This window comes from Gossypium arboreum, chromosome 11, assembly GCF_025698485.1.
Source record: "Gossypium arboreum isolate Shixiya-1 chromosome 11, ASM2569848v2, whole genome shotgun sequence".
NCBI lineage: Eukaryota > Viridiplantae > Streptophyta > Magnoliopsida > Malvales > Malvaceae > Gossypium > Gossypium arboreum.
In genome coordinates, this window is record NC_069080.1 from 21,598,272 (window position 1) to 21,620,765 (window position 22,494).

The 22,494-nt window shown below is 33.5% G+C and overlaps 2 protein-coding genes across 10 annotated transcripts; both read right to left on the reverse strand.

Moving 5' to 3' along the window:
* Nucleotides 1–1,476: 1,476 nt before the first annotated feature.
* LOC108470846 (F-box/kelch-repeat protein At5g15710-like) lies at nt 1,477–6,192 on the reverse strand. Of its 3 annotated transcripts, none has more exons than XR_001869416.2 (3): nt 5,957–6,191; nt 3,786–5,431; nt 1,477–2,307 (listed from the first exon to the last, which is right to left on the reverse strand). XR_001869416.2 is itself a non-coding variant. In XM_017772338.2 (2 exons), exon 2 carries the CDS (start codon nt 5,417–5,419, stop codon nt 4,103–4,105), a length of 1,317 nt encoding a protein of 438 aa, XP_017627827.1. In that variant the 5' UTR covers nt 5,420–5,431; nt 5,957–6,192; the 3' UTR covers nt 1,477–4,102. The 3 variants fall into 3 exon arrangements, 1 of the variants encoding a protein (XP_017627827.1); XR_001869417.2 differs by having other exon boundaries at nt 1,477–2,630; XM_017772338.2 differs by having other exon boundaries at nt 1,477–5,431; nt 5,957–6,192.
* Nucleotides 6,193–7,828: 1,636 nt separating this feature from the next.
* On the reverse strand, nt 7,829–14,114 carry LOC108470390 (disease resistance protein RPV1-like). Of its 7 annotated transcripts, none has more exons than XM_053021801.1 (7): nt 13,402–14,082; nt 12,105–13,209; nt 11,677–11,982; nt 9,373–11,544; nt 9,184–9,242; nt 8,813–8,867; nt 7,829–8,199 (listed from the first exon to the last, which is right to left on the reverse strand). In XM_053021801.1, exons 1-4 carry the CDS (start codon nt 13,872–13,874, stop codon nt 9,412–9,414), a joined length of 4,017 nt encoding a protein of 1,338 aa, XP_052877761.1. In that variant the 5' UTR covers nt 13,875–14,082; the 3' UTR covers nt 7,829–8,199; nt 8,813–8,867; nt 9,184–9,242; nt 9,373–9,411. The 7 variants fall into 7 exon arrangements, with proteins under 7 accessions (XP_052877761.1, XP_052877760.1, XP_052877762.1 ...); XM_053021800.1 differs by having other exon boundaries at nt 8,813–8,871; XM_053021803.1 differs by lacking the exon at nt 7,829–8,199 and having other exon boundaries at nt 8,416–8,867; nt 13,402–13,851; nt 13,976–14,114.
* Nucleotides 14,115–22,494: the final 8,380 nt, after the last annotated feature.

The window sequence follows — 22,494 nt, forward strand, 5'->3', positions numbered from 1 at the left end:
CTATTAAAGTTGAAATAAATATTTAAAAATATAAATAATTTTATTTCAATCATAAGAGATAAATAAAAATAATAATTTTTTAGGACTCTTTTATAGAGATTCATATTTTTTAAAAGTTATTTTATCTCTAATTAATTTAAATTAATCAGAAATAAATAATAAAAATTATACTATCTTTAATTAATATAATTAATTATGAAATAAATAATAAATAAAAAGATTTAGTCTTTATAATTATTCATTTGAAGATATCATGTTCTACTAGACATCTCTCTTTAACATTATAAAAAGATGTCACCTCTAAACTTCAAAAATTCGAAAGCTCAAGAGTTTAAAAATTGAAGCTTGAAGAGAAGGTTTTGAATATTTGAAAGCTCTCTCGCTCTCCAAAGATATTGTAAGTGTCGAAGACCTAAAGAAGTTATGAAGAACACTACATATATTTTGAAAAAAAACTGTTCATTGATCTTGCAACAAAAGGAAGGCTAAGCTCATTATTCATGACTAAACTCCTTCTTTTGATTGTATAAACAGAGAATGTAAAACTTTATTTTTTTTTAGATTAAGTCTGGTTGAGATTTGAAATAAACATCATCAACCTAATATCAAGTACTATTGAAGATCACTTCATCAAATCACAAACAATCTCAAATAAGAAATTTTTTAAACTCATTTTCAAAATCAAATATGTACAACTTTTTAAGCGCATTATATCTGTTTAATATCAAATTTAGACAAACTATCTTAAAATTAAAGTTCTATTGAAAAAGATAATCCCAGAAATTTTAGAAGTAATTATGAAAACTATATATTGTTGATTTTGGTTTTCCATAATTCATGTTGTGTGTATCAATTTTTTTTTTTGAATTAAACAATTCAAAATATTTTACAATTTCAATAAAAGGAAAGGATAATTTGTTTTGTTGCCTCCAAAAAAAAAAAAAAGTCAAAACTGCAATTTCAACTATCAAAAAAAGACTTCTAATATCTTTTTGCTATTAATTATTTGCTTTAAAAAAATTTAATACTATAATTGAAGATAATGGGTGATGAGTGTGGAATTTAGTATGTTCGATACCTCTGCAAGGGCACCCGGTTCAACATCACCCTCAATGTTATACTTTAGTTTTACAACAAATTAGCATCAAATATTGAAAATACGCAACCTCACTCCTAATCTCTTACTTTGAGGAAGATTAAGCCCAGATTTTGACACCTGTAAAAACAGTATGGCTCCATTTACCAATGTCATGTGTGTTTCATCTTTAGTTAGTGAGCATCGATTCTATTATTACTTGTACTAATCCACCAGATGATTTGTAATCCATGTGTCTGTGTATGTAGGGAATATGGAGAATTCCGATTGTTTTAATGGGTGTTTTTGATGTTGGATTTTCATCCAGGTAAAATAAGGTGCTTGCTTTCAAACGACAATGTCACATGTATAACACTAACATTAATTATATCAATTTGGGGTTGTCAAGAAATTATTTGGCAATCCAAGAAAATAAAAAGATTCCTTTTAGATTGCCTTTTTGTTTCTTCTTTAATACAATAAATTTTCTTTCCTTTACAACGAAATATCTTGGAGCTTTCCATCTTCCATTTACCATTTTATCACCCATCTTCCCTAAATTACACGGAATATCATTCCTATGATTAAACTGTAATGGAAACATTTCTTCCAATATTTTGCCCTACTACGGATATACAAAAACAAAAATACACCAACTTGAACAAAGGATAAAAGGAAGAGTTTTATATTGCTTTTCTCACCAAAAAATTGGCAAAAATATTATTTATATGATGAATTTCGTCTCATTTTACTTAAATGATCACTTTTGACCATTAAAAAAAATTGAACAACATAAATGGAAAAAGTGATATGGTTTGAGAGGATGATGAATGGTACATGCAGTCCTTTCAAACTTCAACAATTTCTGCTCCATCATGTTGTTTTATTTGATAAGGTCAATTCAAAGATGTTTCAGAATTCAGAATAAGGTAAGCCAAGTAAACCCACACTGCAACAAAGTCATCATTTAGCTCAACCACTTAACAAGAAGGTCAAACCAGATAGCCCAGAAGTAGTTCCAGTTGCAGTAATAACACTCTGGAGCTTCATCCTAGGGTAACCACCAACAGCAACAGACTATGTCCGTCAGTTCAATGAGAACCTGTCAGCTTCTTTTGATGATGCATCTATACTTCAATATTCAACATGGTTATAATCTTTCTATATGTGGTTCAAAACACAATCCTCGGAACGATGTTCCTCACTATTACTTATGCAACACATTCAATTCACTGCAGCAACAACGCGGATTTCCAGTTATCCACGGGCAAAGAAAATATTAATATGTTATACTATTACAACAGTTTAACCCAAATCAACAAATGTTCTCAAATTTAAAGCATTCTTAATATGCTACCCTACAGGAGCAGGATATAACAACTAGCATCTCTTGCAATTTATTTAGTTTGTAACCTATCACCGATTAATGGTGATAATGAATTGATACAACTCCTTTAGCACCAGATCTGAAGTTTCATTTTCATATGTAATCAAACCCTGTTTCTGTTCGTAGGAGGTAATGAAGAGGAACTTACCTTCCTCAGCAGCAACCATGCTGAAACCAGAATCAACACATTATTGTTCATTCAACTCAAACGGGCAATGCAGTTGAAATTTGTAAATGATACTGCCTCATCAATTGACATCAGATGCAATGCATGAGAGTCATCAGACTGCAAACTATGGAAAATTTTACATGGAATAACAACGTTTCTGTAGTTTCAATGTTTTCCTTGTTGGTGAAGCTGCCTAAGACTGCCATGTGCAGAATAATAAAAACTAGCCAAATTCTACTACTAGCTCTCAGCCTCACCAAAACCAAATCCCGATTCTGGAAAACGAATTAATTGCTCCTGTTGGCTTTATAAAGCATATTATTATTTTTAAGTCACTCTAAGAACATGTGGATCATCAATTAAGCAAGAATAAAGGGCGACCATCCAGCAGCAAGCAAGAAGCATTACTGAAACTAACCATCAAGGTAAACTAGAAGCTAACAGGCTTGCTTAATGATTAACAACAAATGCAGTACCAGTTAAAATATTTTCAGGTGTGAGTGTCCAACATATTTCAGGGGAACATGACCTTAACATTTCCAATTAGTTAAAAATAAACTCCTAAAAATTGCTAGGATGAATAATCTAAAAGGAGAATGCACAATGTTGATTCATCCAGTGCAGCAAAAGACAGCATACAATTAATCTTGTGTCGGTTCATAGTAAGCACAAGATTGGATTAATTCTTCACAAACCATAATCAAATTCAAGTGTTACAATTTTCTTTGTTTTTTTCATGAGAAATAATGACAGTATATAATCCAAGGATGCTCTAAATCAATTTTGAAGATCATGAAAAACACCAATTTATTATTTTATTTGTGGTAAATTTATATCATATTACCTCTATAAAGAATTCAAACACCCGTAATAGATTTATTTAAGGAGAACAAAAGTAAAGAGGGTCCAGAAGAGCTTCTCAATCACTAAGAGGAGAGTTAAGAGCACTGAAAGTACAACGTGTACAAGCTGTGATGAAGTCAGCAGAATGACATACATCAGCCACTATGACATAAATCAACAGGCAACAAAAGTAAAATAACATTACGAGATGAAATTTCTTATGAGTTAAATTAGTAAGCAAAGGCCAGTGCAAAAATTCTTACAATTCTTTTAGTCCCATGATATACACCTTTAAGGAGTTCAGCCCTCACCTAGTTATTGAAGTACAACCCAGCCCGGTGTCAATGTGCCTCATTCAGTCCAGGTATGGAATGATATCACCAAGTGCCTAAAAATTGTTGGTGATATAAATAGCTTGAAAAGGATATGTTCACGATGCTGATGCAGTAGCAAGGATCACTTGGTGGCACAATCCGCCAACAGCAGAGAAGTAATTCCCGTCAAAATATGTGCAGGAAGCAGAAAAAAGTAGGGTGTGAAAGAAGATATCATCTTTCTTACAAAGAAATAGGAACTACTAGCCACAAGTTAACCTCTCAACAGGTCATCTCAAAGGAAATTTTCCAGCTCAGCGGACAGAGGCATCAAATCTTGGCTCATAGAAGCAAACCTGACTGTTGTATGACTGAAGAGCACAGCCGGCAATCCAAGACCAAACCTTCTTTTCCACATCATAAATTAGGCCCTTCCCTTGGTTCCAAGATGTGAAGCAGATAAGATTATCCTGTCCGAAGCACTCAAATCTCTCTGCTGATAGTCTCAACAAAGCTCGAAAATATTTAGGTGGCATTCTACTTATCTCCACCCACATAATCTTAGCATGATCCAATTCCCAAATTCTCATACTTTGTAGGGTACTATAAAGACCAATTCTTCCAACCAGAAACAGGCGCTTCTGTGTCCCAGCAACCAAATAACCATCTAGCAAAGATCTAGGGAACTTTGCTGGAATATGCTCCCAATATCCAGAGTCAAGACGATACATCATCAAGCCAAGGGGTGAAAGGGTTTCCAAATATAACCTGGAGTCACAATATGCCATCTTTGAGGAGCACAGATTTACTGCAGGCATTATCTGGTGGACCGTCCACTTATCAATCTTTGAGTCATATACTTCAGTAGGCAGTGACTTGTCACCATAAATATCACTAGTGGCTATAACTTTAAATGATTTGTCTGTTCGATCCACGACCATAATCAACTGTCTTTGCTGGTTATAATTCATGCTTGGCAGTGTTCTCCAAGTTTGTGTAAGAGGATTACATACTAGAGCTCTGAAAATTAGACCATCAAGTCCAGAAAAGCAAACTAGACCACCTGAAGAGCCAACCAACCAGAAGGCCCACTGAGGCAAAAAAATGAATGGAATTCTATACCATGTTTTTAATGGCAAACTAAAAACTGAGCATTGCGGAGTCTGTGAGTTCTTCCAAAATGTAAGTAGACATGGCCCATGAGATGGCACTTCTGAGTGAAACTTGAGAAAACTATTATCTTGAAGTATTGAATTCCATCTTTTACAAACAGAACGAAGCCGGAATATCATAAATGGGGGAACCCTTGCCAAAATTTCATTAAATAAGTCCTCAGGCAACATTGCCCATATGTTATCTTCCATTTGAACATCAGGATGAACTGCCTTACCAAATGTAGCAACCGTCTCCTCATCTAAACCCCGTGGTTTAGTCTTTACCACCTTCTGCCTAGACGGACTAGTGTTCCTCGATCCTATCCGACCTGATGGGCTTGTATTCCTCGACCCACAACCCCTAACAGGTAATACTTCTTTAGGACAACTCTCATCGTTGTGAAAAGGCTTGTTTTTGTTCAACTGGGAACTGGATAATCTAGATTCAGATGATTCCGCAGCAGCATCCATAGTCATGAATCCTCAAACCTAAGCAAACCAATTTTGTTGCTTTTATTTAAAATAAATAACTAAATAGTTAAAAAGAAAAAAGCGATTAACACCTACACCAAAATCCTAACTTTCAAGCTTAAACAATGTATTCAAGTACCGAGCAGCCAATTGCTTAACAGTCAAGACCACACATAGCTATTCATTCACGAAAAGCAAAGCAACCCAATGTTGTTTCATATCTAAAAACCAAGCTCAATGCTCAAATTCAAGTCTTTATTCACCCAAAGATCCTAGCTTTCAAGCTAAAAACGATGAAATAAAATCAAGTAGAACACAGCAAATCACAAAAACCCAATCAATACAATAGATAACTGAACAACTCCAGCTCTTCAGTTGGGATAAAAATAAAATAAAACTTTTAAATCAGATCCAGGCATAATAATCATGTAAACAGAAAACAATAATTCAATCAACTGGTGGAAGCATTGAGTTAAAATCAATGAACGATAGAAGCAAAGATAGAAAAAGTTTGAATCTTGGGAGAATATTTAGATGGGTTACCTTAGATTCAAAGGATTTATCTCAGTTCTTGGTGAGGAAGTCAGGAGAAGTAAATTTCTGGCATAGAAATGAGGGAACCTAACCTCAATGACTCTCTTACATTCGTTTTTATGATTTATTTTGTCATTATTTGAAATAAAAATGGACTTTTAAGTTGAAAATTGGAGCCCAAAAGCCAAACTCCAAACTGGTGCCAAGTAAGAGAGACCATGGGAAATCCAACGAAGACATGACATAGCAGCAAACTTGGGATTGATTGGTCAATGACTTAAAACTAATGTCCCTACTAACACTCTCTAATCACGGACAAAGGCTATAATAGTACTTTCATCAATTATTTTTATCCGCTAAATATCTTTAAAAATTATTCTTTTTTACTCAAATAACACTATGCAAATGCATTGTGTCGAATAAAAAGAAAACGTAATGCACACATATTATAATACCTAATCTTGCTAAATTTAAATTGGACAAAATTGTATTAAATTTAAACTAATTATTATTTTTTGTTAAAATATGTTTTACAAATTTAGAATTTAATTCTTTTACTTTTATTTTCAGAAATTTAATCCTGTTATTTTTTTGTTAAATTTGTTAGTGTGACATTTTGAAATAAAAAATATACTTACTTAATAGTCATGTAGCTAAAAAATAACTTTAACACTGTAAATAGTTGTCTCTAAATTTTGAAACCTAAAATATAAAAAGTAGTAGGTCTAAATTCTTAAAAATAAAAATATAAAGATTAAATTCTAAAATTTTGAATTTGAAGGTGCCAAATAAACATTTCTTTTTTTATGAAAATGAATTTGTGAAGTAATCTACTTTGAAATTAGGGTACAAAACTACTGGAGCAGAATGTATCATTAGTGAAACGGGTATATTGATTATTGTAGTTTTAAATTTTAATTTACGAAAAATGAGATTTGAATAGTTTAACCATACAGTTCCTTAATACGTAGCGTAGTATGGGAGGAGCAGTCTGTATCATTGACCGAAACGATTTTATTGTTTTCAGCTCCAACTTCTGCTGGCAAACAAGGGAGAAATTAAGACTAGTTGGTTTATGTTGTGAACGGAACACTACATTGCAGAGTGGCTTAAATAGAAAATGGCACCTCTTCCACTGGCAATACACACCAATGCTTGAGGACATATGCAGGCTAAGGAATGGAGTTTGTAGCCTCGGTGGGGATGCTGCAGGAAGCAAATAATTGCTTGTTATTACTTAACAAAGTCTTTTAGCCATTGGTATTATGTTTTCTATAAACCTTATTTGCTATTGCTTAATGATATGATTGAATTCCTGAGAATTTTATAATCACATTTTAGTATACCCAAAAGTTTCCACAATTTATTTTAAATCCCACTTTAATAATAAGGAGAAAGTTTTATATATGAATTCTCTTTGAATTTATTTTAATTTTTAATTTTTATGTATATTCTAGTTATTAATTAAATTAGAAATGACAATGAATTAGCTGTTATCAAATCCACCGCTATTTCATGGTTAATATATTTTATCTCATCATCCACTCTGCCTGTTATGGATGTAAGCTTGAAAATTATTAAAACTTTCACGGTTGTATAAATTCATCTCTGCCCTAATTTGATTTTTTTAAAATATATAATACACAATTTCAGTATACAACAAATATATTATACAAAGGGTAAGATAATAATCTTACCTTTTAATAATTATAAAATTTTAAAAGAATTCAAGATTTATTCTATGATGCAATTTTACATTTTACCTTTTTAACATATACCAAAATGGGATGAGAGAAGCAAAATTATTAGAATTGTTCCACATCCACCACCTAAGAAATCTTATCCCGCCCCTCCATTAATCAAAAAATAAGAACCAATCCATTTGACGGTGCAAGACGATTCGGATTCTATGATCCTTTAACTGAGATAGTGCACTGTAAAGTATTGAAGTACATACAAGTCTAAGCAGGTTGATCGACCTATTTAAATTAAAATATTTTTAAATATTACAACAAAATACATTTTCATGTTAAATAAGTAATAAATATGATAAATAATCAAAAAGAAGAAAACCGATAATCTTTCTTTGGGTTCAAGTTGTGCCTGACATGTATGTATGGACTCTTTCTGATGTGCTCCCATAGACCCAAGGTTTGACATTTCTTCCAAAAAAATAGTATTCAGAGTGGAAGGCTTGATTTAGATGCGATGGTATTATTGGAAAACCAAAGAAGACGATGTACAGATACAACCTGTGACCAAATTGCAGAAAACCCAAGCACACATGAGATGCAAAGTTGAGTGGTGAGACTAAAGTGCATTGAGACGACCCCAACGCACAAAAGATGGAAATTTGACTGCTGGACCAAGGATGCATTGACAGCTTTACTCGCACGGGGAGCTGATCAATCCCCCACAAGTAAATGACAAGAATTGTTAAGGTTCATATGTGAGTAAGACATCAACAATCACTAAAAGGTGAAATGCAAAGGTGGCATATATACATGAATGATAATACAATCCAATACATTATAGCTTCAAGTGACACCCAACATTTTTGTATAGGCTCTTTTTGGTGCGCTCTTACAGGCTCAAGGTTTGACTTTTCCACACAACACAAGTACATTTATACAAGAAAAGAATGGTTGAGTCACTGGTTTTCCTAATACATATGTTTAACCGAGGACCTCCTCTATCAGTAATGACACGTTCATACTTCATTATACATTTCATTCCTTCAACCACTCTTAGTGACTCCATATTTTCCATTGTTGAATGGAGAAACACATAATGGATATAAACAAGATCTTGGCGCCCCAAGTATATCCCCAAAACTAAACAAGATATGGAAGCCAAACATTGTACCTTGAAGATCTGAAATTGCTGGGGAAAGCAATCTGAAGTAGGGGATGTCAGTTCTCTACCTTGATAGTATCACAACAGATATTATTCAGTCAATAAGCATTTCGATGTGAGAAAACAAGTTGTATTGGTCACAATATAGACCAAGTCCATAAGAAATATTTGCTGAGTACTTTCTGTTGATGACAAATAAAATAACAGAAACATCGATGATTTGCAAGTTCTACAGTATCAAATCTGGCCATTCTTTTGCACTCCTATGAGTTCTTTAGTGCTCCTTAGGTATCCACTAATTAGCACACAGATAAAGCAAAAACCAGTCTCACGCAAGTGATGTAAATAAACACTTTGGGGAGGGCCAATGGAAGGTTTACCTGGCTGGCATGAATTTAGTGTTCAAACTTCATTATTGTAATCAGAAATCAACTAGAACCTAGGAAAAATGGGAATAAGTTAGTTAGCAACGTAAGACCAACAAAACCAGAATATTTACACATTTTATGTTACATTCATTTAAAATATAAAAATATAAATTAATGGATTAACACCTCCTCAACACCAACCTTGGTCCTGTTCATTGGATGCTTAAATCCGAAATTCAGTCAGAAGAAATGAAAATGTTTCAATCTTTTTTGCTCTGGTTCATCCTCATCATTAAAGTTGAAACTTCTACATCTCCTGATAGTAGGCTTATCATGGCCATTGTTAAAACTGATATCTTCTCGGTCTGTTGATCCACCAAAATCTAGACTGTTAAAACTGCTTTTCAATGAGACCTGATTCGGATCAATTGGAGAGTTTGACTTGAACTGTATCATGTTAGGACTGCAACCGTTCTCATCATCCTGAGTGCATGGCAGATAAGCAGAAATTCCATAACTTGATTCCATATGCTTAAGGGCTTGCTTCCCTTCCTCTTCACCAGAGCTGGAATTTTTTTTGGATTTGACATTGCCGTTAATAGAATACTTTGCATCAACATAGAATACATGTACACCACATTTCTCCACCTTCACATGATCTGCACACTTTCCATCCTCTCCAGCTGTGATGTAGAATTCAAATAAGGCCTCCTCATAATGCTTATCTTTTCGAAACAGATTCTTATCAAACCAAATGATCATGTTATTGGACTCAAAGAATATGGGCTCATCATAATACAAAGGCAAAGTCCACCTACTTATGAAATTATGACAATCATGACATATGGTTTTTAACTGAATTTCACAGACAATTTTAACATCAATGTCTTTAGGATTGTTCTTGAAATTAACCACAACAGATGGAACAAAACACAAGAATCTATCAGTCTTCCAATCAGGACATAGCTTGATTGTTATTGAAGAATCCCTGCACTGATACTCGAACCTTTCTGAAATTTCACTACAGGCAACAACTCTATCAAAAATATTATCAGTTAGCATTTCATAAAATCCCAATAACCTTTCTTTCACCCATTCCTCTACTATGCATTGAGATCTAAGCTGTGCGTTAGCCACAATATTGTCAACTACATCTTGATCCAAATTGAAGCAATTACTGAATAGCATGTGGACTAGGCTAGAATTCTCCCAAAACTGTCTTCCACTCAACACAAGCTCTAATGATGTGCAGTCATGTGCATTTAGGTTTCGTAGACTTGGGGGAAGCTCTGGCAAAAATATAAGGCTCTTGCAACACTTCAAGTAAAGAGAAATTAGATTAGGAAGTTGTCGGATGCTCATTGGAATTTTCACTATATTTGAACCACTCAGATCTAGAGTTGACAACGTGTGAAATTTGAGAAAGCTACTGCTAAGGATGACACTGAGAACATTCAAGTTTCTTCTGTGATGCACACGAGTTATGTGCTCATTCATGATGGGTGAAGCTTCTATACTTAATCTCTTGAAAAAAGCGAGCTGAGATAGACATTGCATGGTCCCCAGGATTTCTGGGAAAATCTCTAAATTTGAACAACCTTGGAGACAAAGTTGTCGAAGAAATTTCAACTGGAAAATACTGCTTGGGAGGCTTTTAATCCTAGTACAGTCACTCATACTTAACTTCGAAAGGCCTCTAAGCAAAGCAATCGACAGGGGAATTTCTTCTATTGGAGTTTTGTCCAGTAATAAGATTTCTATAGTCTTGGATACATTTGGAAACTGGGTGATGTTCAGGCAATGACAAAGATGGATTGCTTTTAGTGAATCCAAATTGCCAATAGTGCTTGGAAGATTTCCAATCCTTGTGCCACTCATATCTAAAAGAGAAAGTTTACTGAGACACCCAATTGACAAGGGCACTTCTTCAATCTGAGTATATGCCAAATTTAAGTCTTCTATGTTCTCTGAAACATTTGGAAAATGAATGATGTTTGGACAGTGAGACAGGCAGATTATTTTAAGGGAATCCATCTTAACAACACTGTCAGGAAGATTGTGAATCCGTGTACAGCTCACATGTAAAGAAGCAAGTCGATTGAGACACTGGATTGATGAAGGCACTTCTTCTATTCGAGTCCCACTCAAGTTTAATGTTTTTAAGGTTTGTGGAACTTCGGGAAACTTTGTAACTGGACAGTCTTTAAGACACAGCTTTTCAAGAAATTTCAAATGAATCATATGCGGAAGATCAGTCAAGTTGATGCACCCACTGACCTCCAACTCTTCAATGTTCAAGGCTCTTGACAGATCTGGGATCCTAGTTAAATTCTTGCAATTCCTGAGATCAATCACTCTTAAATTCGCAACATTCTGTAGAATAAGAATAACGAATAACAAATTTAGTTTCAAGTCTGTAACTAAATTAGAGATTTACTAAACAAAGAAACTTTTTTTTTTTTTGGGGGGGGGGGGGGGTTGAGCAAAATAGTACAGAATACATACCTGCTCTTTATTCCATAGTTGTTCGAAGCTACTGTCCGGTAATCTTAATTCCACAAGCTTTTCTGGAGTAAAATTTGGTGGCAAAGATTTCAATGGGCAATACTCCCAATGAAAATAACTAAGCTCACCTGGAAGAGACTTAAGATCCTGCTGTGAAAGCAGTGAGTTACCCTCCTTTCCAGAAAGCTGAGAATAATAAAATTTGATATACCGAAGATTATGCATTTTGTGGAAAACATCTTGATGTAATTGTATTCCATCAATCCCATGCATGTCCAGGAATATCCCTTCAATAAATTTAGTCCCCTGTCATGAACAACAAACAATTCAGTACAAATAAGAGAATTATCTTACACATGCATTCATCTTTTAGCAACTTAAAATTTATGAATGAGGAAAAAGAACAAGATAATGTAATCAACTTTTACCGCATCATGTTTTAAGACTCGAGCCACATCTTTGGGGATCCATAGCCTACTGCGTTCACCAGGATCCTTGGATTCTTGGCGGACAATGTTCCAACCCATTTCTTGTAGCAAATCATGCATCCAAAGAGTACTATCCAGTTCTGTAATGTTAATGAGACACTTATCAAACAGGTTGCTTATTCCAAAATGAGCGCCTTTATAACAACTATTTAATATTTTTGCAACAAACTCTGCCTTTTCCCCTTTAAAGAAGCATGCAATATCAAGAAATATGCTCCTCTCTAGGTCATCCAATCCATCAAAACTCATCTTCAGCAGATTATGAATTTTTGGGTTGGGATGTTCCTTTAACTTATCCAATGCACTTTCCCATTGTTCTTCAGTCTTCTTATAAAGTGTAGAACCCAAAACTTTAAGAGCTATTGGAACCCCTTTAGCATATTCTAAAAATCGATTTGATAGATCCACAAAATCATCAAGAGGATAGCTTTTCTTGAAGGCATATAGAGAAAAAAGATGAAGTGAGTTCAGGTAGTTCAACCCCTCAACCTTGTATATTTTATCAACTGATCCATTCTTAAGTACTTGTTGATCTCTAGACGTTATTATAACTCTACTTCCAAAACCCAAGTGGCATAGACCACCTATTAATATTTCTAACTGGTCCAAATCACTAACATCATCAAGGACAACAAGTACCCTTTTTCGATGGAGTCTATCATTGAGGAATTTGGATCCTATTCTGGGAGTTCCTGTACCAAGGATTTCTTCTTCTAATATCACAGAAAGAAGCTTATCTCGAAGTGAAGTAATTCCATCACGTCTTTCTGACTCCTCTGTAACATTTGCTAGGAAGCAGCAACTATCAAATTCACACCAGACTTCATCAAAAACAGCTTGAGCAAGAGTTGTCTTGCCTATACCACCCATACCCCAAATTCCTATTCCTATCATTGGGATGTCTTTCACATTAATGCATAACAATTCTTTAATCTGCTGTTTGTGGTGATCTATTCCAACCAATCCTTTAATATCATTAGGAGACATAAGATCCAACTTCTTCATAATATCTTCAACAATTTTCATCATGTATTCAGGTTCTGATCTGAAAAATCATAAAATGAATAGACTATTAAATAAGACAAACAGGAAACAAATAAACTTATTGAACCCAAATCATGTCATATCAAATCCGATGAATATTGAATTGTAAGTTTCAATCGGGAAAAAAAAGGCCATAAAGTACAAAATTCTACATAGAATATAGTTAAATCAAGAGGATGAGAAATTTGGTCACCTGTCAGACTTATCTCCCACTATGTGCCATCCTTTTATATACCCAGCTTCAGAAAAAGAATCTTTCCACCCTTGCAATTTGTGTGCCCAATTTTGCTGATGGTTAGCAAAAGCTTCTTCAAAACTCCCCGTACATTTTCGCACATCGGAGGGGTTAACATGATAGAAGATAGGCACTACTTCTAGTTTGCTGAGCCGCTTCAACTCCATGATCTTGAAAAGCTCTTGTAAGCACCATGAAGAAGAAGCATATTTTTTAGAGAAAATGATTACCGAGATACTTGATTCTTCGATAGCTCTCAACAGTGATGAGGACAGATTCTGCCCTGTTTTCAGTAGGTTTTCATCCATGTAAGCTCCGATCCCTTTACGCTTCAAGGCTCGATATAAATAGCTGGTGAAGTTGTTGCGAGTATCATCGCCGCTGAAGCTGAGAAAAACGTCATGTTTTCTGTGACGAGAGGAGGAAGCCATGGAAGTTAGACGGTGGGGATTTTGAGATGGATGTGAATATGAGTTGCAATTATTTCAACAGTAACAACCTAGAATACATTTCAAACTGCCTACTTACTTACCTCTCTCACAATGAAACTGGTTGCTTACATATGGGAATACGAAAATGAATAATCGAAATTTTATAATGACACATACCAATACCATTAGGAGATCCGAAAGTATAGGAAATATGAAAATAAATATTCACTTACTTTTTAGTTGGTTGAAAATTAAATTGAATATTAATGACAATATGAGAAATTTGAAAATGAATAATTAAAACTTTAGTTGATTTTTTTTCTTTAATTAAGTTTTTATTTATTTATGTCTTCAATCAAGCATGGAAATCTTTTTTTTCTGAGTTTTGTAAATTAGGTAAGAAAGTCTTGTAAAAGACAATGATTTTGAGGTTTGCACTCGAAAGTTTAAAATAAAAATTAAAAACTTTTTGCAATTTTTTCGATTTTTTCCATATATATTTTGAATTTTTAGAAATTTTATTTATAATTTTGTTTTTAAAAATATTTTAACATAATTTTTATGTTTTTAATTATTTATATATTTTTAAGATTTTAATTTTTTAGAATTATCATTGAGAAAAAATTTAGAAATCAAAATGATATTTCAGCTATAGTTCAGAACCAAATTAGTAATTAACCATTTCAATTAACGTTTCACATCATCATTTAACAAAAAATTAATGAATGGGCTATTTTATAAGTTCTTAAATGTATAAGGGCTAATTTACCCATTTTTAGTAGAGGAGTCAAAATACAATCCACTTGTAACAAACTGATTTCTAGTGGTATAGGAAAATATGTTTTTGAACCCCATTTCGATAAACCGAGTCCGTAAATATAACATAGGAATTTTTACAGAGTTAATATAAAAATATATTAAAGTTCGATTACGTAATTTAACTAATAAAATAATTAATTAAAACTCGTAAACTAAATTGTAAAAGTTCAATAACTATTAGGTTTTAATTTAAACTTGAAGACCTAAATAAAAATTATCTAAAAGATCAAAATGATTATTTAATTATTTATTAATATGAGATAGTGGATGATAATGGTAGATACCACTAAATTTAATTAATAGTTAACTTATTATAATAAAACTTTAATTAATCTAATTAAACAAGCTTAATTAACAACTAATCCTAGTATAAATGTTAAAGCTAGTGGAGGATGAATGCATCATCTTCTTTATTTTCCATGCCGTCCCAAAATTGAAAAGAAAAAGAAGAGAAAAAGAAAAGAAAAATGTTGTTGAGCTTTAAGTATTCATCTTCACTTTCACTAAGGTAATCAAGTTTTTTTCATGTAATTTTTATAGATTTATGATCATGAGAGCTTGATTTAGCTAGACCATGTGTCAATTTGTTCAATTATTAAGTTTTTAGCAAGTTTCCATTGTTGAGAAATTGATGAATTGGGTTAGAATTTGATAGATTTAAGCATAGATCATGATAAGGATTGAATTGTAAAGTTAAATAAGCTTAATAGTTATCTTTGTAACGTTAGTACCTAATTGAATAAATTGAAAATCTTTCATGAGCTTGTAGTATGAATAGGAAGTATAGGGTCTCCAACGAAAGAATGTGAAATCAAATTTAATCTGAAGCTAGATATTGAAAAATATGTTTATCCCGAGTATAAAGACTAAATTGAATAAAATGCAAAATATGTTTGACTTTGTATTTAAATGTGAATTGGATGAAATCTGAATTATTGAACGTAGTTGTAACACCCCTCACCGTATTCAATGCCGGAATAAGGTTACGGAGTATTACCGAACATAATAAACAACTACACATACATTTACTCATACATTTTCAAATTTCATGCAACTAACATTCAAACACAATCATATTGTCCCTAAAACAAGCCAATGAGGCCCTAAACATACAAATGAGGTGATTCAAGACTAAACTGAGATCTCAAGAAATTTCTGAAACACTTAGAAAATTTTCTCAAAAACAGGGGACACACGTCCCTGTGGCCCGACCATGTGTCTCACACGGTCAAAGACACGCCGTATCGCAGGCCATGTGGACATTCGAAATGGAAGCACATGGAAGTGTCCTAGCCTGTGCCCAACCCCGTATAACTCTTTGACTTAGGTCACACGGCCAACACACACGCCCGTATGCCTTAAAAATAGCCATACACGCCCATGTGTCAGGTCGTATGCTAGGCCGTGCCAAACCTGTAGGGTATATTGACTTATGCCACACGGCCAAGTCATACGCCCGTGTGAGGCCGTGTGAAGCATACTGACATGATTTCTAATTCAACACCAGGGGACACACGGTCGTGTACATGACCATTTATCACACACGGTTGAGACACACGCCCGTGTGGACAAAAGTAGGCTATTTACTAAGCCAATTTGCCACCCAAACTTGCACAAACCTTTACCAAACCAAATTGCACAATTCATAGCATAAATAGGCATTCAAACCAACTAAATCAAACCTAATTCATGCAAACTCAATATCATTATCCGCAATGCACACAAGTCACAAAATAGACCAATCCATTTATACCAATATCACATACACATTTCAACTAATTAGACATCCCAAACATGCATTATTATGTTCAAATTCATAAGCCTACATCTTCTCAAATATCAACCACAACACCTATTGTCAATATGCATCACAAAGTCAACCTCAATCACATAACATAAACCATATGCACACATATATATATACATATCCAAACCAACCAAATTAAGCCAACTTTCATGGCTATATATACAAGCCAAAACATATACATTTACAAGCCAAATCAAATGGCTATATTCATCAACAACTTATATACCAAAGTGACCAAAGTTCCTATACATGCCATATATTCCAAAACATAGATTAAAAAGTACCAAAATGATAACTTGATAGTGTGAGGAAGTCTCCGACGATCTCCAAATCCAAGCTAGCTTTGAAATCACTATAAGACACAAAAAAAAAAACAAAATAAGCTATAAAGCTTAGTAAGCTCGTATTAAAATAATAAGCAGAACTCACCATTTAGTTTTCATTCAAAATATGCATAAACTTACCACAAAGTACATGTAACAATAATGTTAACTTATACACAATCATCTATTTATACATACTCAAACATTTCATACGTTCATTGCATATTCAGTTTCCATACTTACCTATATCGATACGTATCTATTCTCACCGATTCATATCTTCGATATTCCCGTTGAACCATTTGGAATTTAAGTCGGATACTCGAGAGTTTTCCACCTTAAGTGCCAATATCATAGCCCGAAGCCAACTCAATAAATCATGCACTCGAAGTGCAAATATCATGGCCCGTAGCCAACTCAATAAATCATGCACCCAAAGTGCAAATATCATGGCCCATAGCTAACTCAATATATATATCTCGCACCTGAAGTGCCAATATCATGGCCTGAAGCCAACTCAATATATCCCTAATGACATGTCATTTGTATCCTACCCTATTCCTAAGGTTCAACCGGGATTTCCAATGCCAAATCTTCGTCGATGTGTCCGCAAGGTCGTAATTCACAATTTAGGCAATATTAAGGTATTTAAAATACAATTAAAACAAAGGTTATTACATACGAACTTACCTTAGACGCAAAAACTGCTAAACAGATCGATTAGTCGAGTACTTTGTCTTTCCCCCGATCTATATCTGAACTTCACTTTCCTTGATCTATATGTAATCAAATTTAACTTATTTAATTACCTATCTATTCAATTTAGTCCAAAATTCACATTAAAGCACTTTTACACATTTGCCCCTAATATTTTACATTTTTACAATTTAGTCCTTATTCCATAAAATCACAAATTCATGCAATTTAATACCAACCCATGCTAGCCGAATTTCCCTAGTGCACATATCAGCCCATATTTTTCATTTATTTCACATTTTAACCACAAAGTTTCCACATTTCACAATTTAATCCCTAATTTGCATTTTCACTAAAAATCACTTAACAAAACTTGTATAACTATCATCAAACATTCATAATCTATCATTAAACATCAAAATACTCATGTATTAATCAATGGAAACATATAAAATCTTTAAAAATTTTGCAAAATAGTCCCTAGGCTAGCTAGACTAAGCTGCAACAATCTCAAAAACATAGAAATCATTAAAAATGGGACAAAATTCACTTACATGCAAGCTTGAGATTGAACCGAATGCTTAAAGCTCTAGCTATGGCTTTTTTTCTTCTCACTTTCAGAAAATAAAGAAGATGATAGCATAAAAATTTTGTTTATTTTATTAAATTAGCCTTTAATAACTAAATTTACAATTTTAACCATAATAATAAACTATTAAAATTCATTTATGCATGTCCATCTTTTTCCATTTACAAATAAAATGAGATAATTTCAACATAAATCCATCAAATATTTAATTTCATAGCTATTAAACCCTTTTAGCTTATAGAACTCCAATTTTTCTCTTTATGCGATTTAGTCCTTTTTATCAAATTAACTAATCAAACGATAAAATTTCTAACCAAAACTTTCACACAATCATTCTATCATGCTGTAAACATTAAAATAATAATGAAATAATTATTTTGACTTTGAATTTGTGGTCCCAAAACTACTGTTCTGATTCAACTAAAAACGGGCTGTTATAGTAGCTAAAGACGATGTCAGACCATCGAGAGGGAAAGGAAATGCGAGAGTCATAGATGAGGGATTATAAGTTTGGTTTGTACTATTATGATTTGAGTACAATATATATACGTATGATTATATATATATATACATGATTGTGGCATACTAGCCAATGAGGTAAGATGATTAAATATCTCATAACTTGATTCGCGATTGTTGATATTGAATATCGAGAATTGGACTGAAATGAATAAAATATAAATAAGCATGATAACAAATTGAAAAAATGTCTCATGACTTGATTCATGATTGTTGATATTAAATGTTGAGAATTGGATTGAAATGAATAAAATAGAAATAAGCATGATATAAATTGATAAGTGTCTTATATTATTAATTGATGATAGAAATGATATGGAATAATGTGTTGAGTATGTGATGGTATGAAGTTGATAATAGTATGTTATATGGATTCATAATGAAATGAAACGAGATTATGATAAGTGAATTGAATATGATATGTAATTAGATCATCGGTACCTTATTAATTGTTTAGGCAAAGTTGGATATAGTTGGCATGCCATAGAATTAGTTTGCGTGTGGGTTTATGCACTTCGTGTGCCAGTTTGCACTTTGTGTGCCAGGATGCATTTCGGTGCCAGATTGGTGTTGTCCGAGTTTAAGTTAGGTTAATAGGGATTATGGAACATAATCTTGATAAATGATATTGAATTGAAACGATATGATGAAATGGAACCATATGTGCATATATGTAATTCATGATAGAGAAAAAATATAAAAGATTATGAAAACCGATTAAAAATAAGCCTTGAGGCCCGAATCAAATATGAATGAGTCTATAAACTCCAGAAAGAAAATTGAACCATAAATTGAATGATTAAATGACATTAATTGAAATTGAAGATTAGGTATCATATTGTTAAATGCATATTTGTTTGAAATTTAAGTGGCTTATTTGTATACATGTAGCACCCCAAACCCGGCCCAGAAGTTATGGCCGGATCCGGCATGCCACATCAAAAACGTAAAAAAAAAAATTCCATTCTAAGTCTAGAAAATCGTACTTGATGTTCAAAAGATTAATTCATTAAGGGTTAAAGTGAATGGAAGTGTGCACCGGTAGGAAACCGAAAAGAGGTGGTGAGTCCATCGGATCGCTATACCAACCTCCTTCGGATCCAATCCTAGACATGCATACCGCCATTGCCACACCTTAACGTCATGGATATTTCTAGGAAACCGATTCGATTAAGTCATTTTAGGAAAAGTGATTAATTTTGGAAAATACTTTCATTCGGAAGCTTTGCTTGTTGTCGTGTTATTTTGAAATCAACTGTTGTTTTTGAAAACGCTACCGTAAAGCTATCTAATTTCAACAGTTAAAATAAGTATTACCTATCTTGATAATACATATTAAAACTATCAAAATAAATAAGCGGCTTTATTACATTTAAAAGCCCAAAACCTCAAACTTAATTAAAAGGATGTCTAGTTCACCAGAAGAAAATCAAACTTTCAGAACGGGTGGCCACTCCGAATTCCCTCATAGCTCCAAGCCCACTATGGTTGGGGATTTCCTGCGTGGATGAAAATAAAAGGGGTGAGTTTGGGGAAACTCAGTGTGTAAGGAAAACCCATTCAAAGCCCAAGTCAGCTCAAGCCTATTGGGCCTAAGCCCATTCAGTAACAAAGTGGTGGTCTTGGCCGAGCCCTTTCAAATTACAATAAACCGGGCCTTAGCCCTTATTCAGATAACATGATGGCCCATAGGCCCATTTCAAAATACATGCAACATCAAGTAAACATATGGAAGCCCATTTGGGGAGACTACTCAACCCACCAACCACTACACTCCACCGTACCAGCCATACACTCCATGTGGGAATAGCTCAACCTACCCAAATTAACACTCCACAGATTGCAACCTTGCTGCTCGATTATCAAAGAATTGAGGCAAAGCCTCCAAGACGTGGACAAGCCACTTTCAAGTACTTCCTCCGTCAATATCCCATCCCATGCATCGATAATAACAACATGGCATGCAAGTAAATAACAACAAATCAAACATGCATTTAGGTCAATTTAACCTAGGGGTATTTGGTAATTTATCTACTAGGGGTAAAACTATAAATTTTCCACTTTTAAAGGTATTTCAGTAATTTATCTATTTTAGGGTTTTTCATGCATATTCCTACTTTTCACGTACTAATGTAATCACGCATCGAGGGTTCTTACGAATTGGGCTGTTGGCCCATCATTCCAATTTTGGCCCATTAAGCCCAAAAATATCGAGGCACGTAAATCATGCACTTTGCAGTCCAAATTTTGCAGCTTACCAAAACATTAATCGATTTACCTCACGAGCATTCGCACACTCGCAAATCTACAAAATACCGGTTTTCGGCATTTCGCTTTTCGACTTTTTTGATCTAGACTAAGAAAGAGGGTGTTAGTTACACACTGTTTTGACGATATCTTGTGAGATCCACACACGAACCGCCTACAATTGGATTACTAACACGTTAATCTAACTATTCAATTACAAACTACATATTAACCCCTTACAATATTCGGCCAACCACACCTACAGATCATTGTAAGCTTATAAGAAAACAATAAGCAACTCATTAACAAATTTTTGTCAATGTTTACCACATAATCATAATTTCACTGCAAGCTGTCTTCCTGAGCAACAGTCACTAAATCATTTATAAATGGAGCTACGAAACTCCAAATCAAGTTCCGTTAATTTTCCTTGAAAATAAACTCATATATCTTCTATCCATAAAATTTTCAGAATTTTTGGTTTAGCCAATCAATACCAGATTTTTCTCAAAGTTTCCCATGTTTCACTGTTTGACTAATCTGACCACTCTTCATTACGAATCAAATTTCTCATTGTACAGAATTCAAAATATGTTCTCGTTTATTCCATTTGAAACTAGACTCATTAAGCTTTAATTACATAATTTATTAAGCTTCTAATTCATCTCCCACAATTTATGGTGATTTTCCAAAGTCACGTTACTGCTGCTGTCCCAAGCAGATTTATTACCAAATCACTCTTTCATACACCTATCTTGCATGCATGTTATTTAAACATGTATATCACCAATCAATCATCACATATCTATGATTTTTACTTAAGCATAATCTCCATTTCATCATTTTAAAGCACAACATGTTAGCCGATTTTTCCCTTTAGCATCTAAGGCACATGCATGCTCATTTGTTTGGCTCAACTTTACCTATCTTCCATTTTTCATCAAAAGAACATCAAACAACAACCATTTCCTTCATTTTAATTCATGACTAAATGCTCACAACACAACTAAAAATCAAAATATGCTTCAAGAGTTAAGATAGAATCAAGAAGAACTCATGAACATCAAGATAGAAGCAAACTACCATGAACTTACCTTCAATTTTCTTCCCAAGTGACCGAACATTTAAGAGCTTTCTCCTCTCCTTTCTCTTCTCTAACTTTAGGCTAGGATGAACAAAGATGGACAAAACTTTGTTCTTTTCACCCTTTTCTTTTAATAAAACTTCATATTTCATCCATTTAATTCTTTAATACAAAAGACATGAATTTCTTATCATGAAACATTTACCTAAACCATTATCATGAAACATTTACCTAACCCATTATCATGGAATATTTACCTAATCCATTATCATGGAACATTTACCTAACCCATTATCAATTTGTATCAATTTGTACCATAAATTATGGATATCAAGTACTCATATTGTCTACAACAACATGATGGCTAGCAACTTCATGTAAAATGGGAGGTTTGTCATGCAAATCCTCCTATTTTGCACTCCTATTTATTTGGCCACTTCAATTTAGCCAATAGCATTTTCAAACATTTTCACATAAGTCCTATTTCATAATTTCACTCCCTTTTTCTTATGGAACAAAAATTAACTAAAATTACC

Bases quoted from the DNA above. Each gene is read 5' to 3' on its own strand.
- LOC108470846 (XM_017772338.2), bottom strand. From the start codon at position 5,419: ATGACTATGGATGCTGCTGCGGAATCATCTGAATCTAGATTATCCAGT.
- LOC108470390 (XM_053021802.1), bottom strand. From the start codon at position 13,874: ATGGCTTCCTCCTCTCGTCACAGAAAACATGACGTTTTTCTCAGCTTC. The intron at 13,210-13,401 runs GTGACCAAATTT...ATGATTTTTCAG, and splicing joins GTGGGAGATAAGTCTGACAG to ATCAGAACCTGAATACATGA. The intron at 11,983-12,104 runs GTAAAAGTTGAT...TGTTCATGACAG, and splicing joins GAGTCTTAAAACATGATGCG to GGGACTAAATTTATTGAAGG.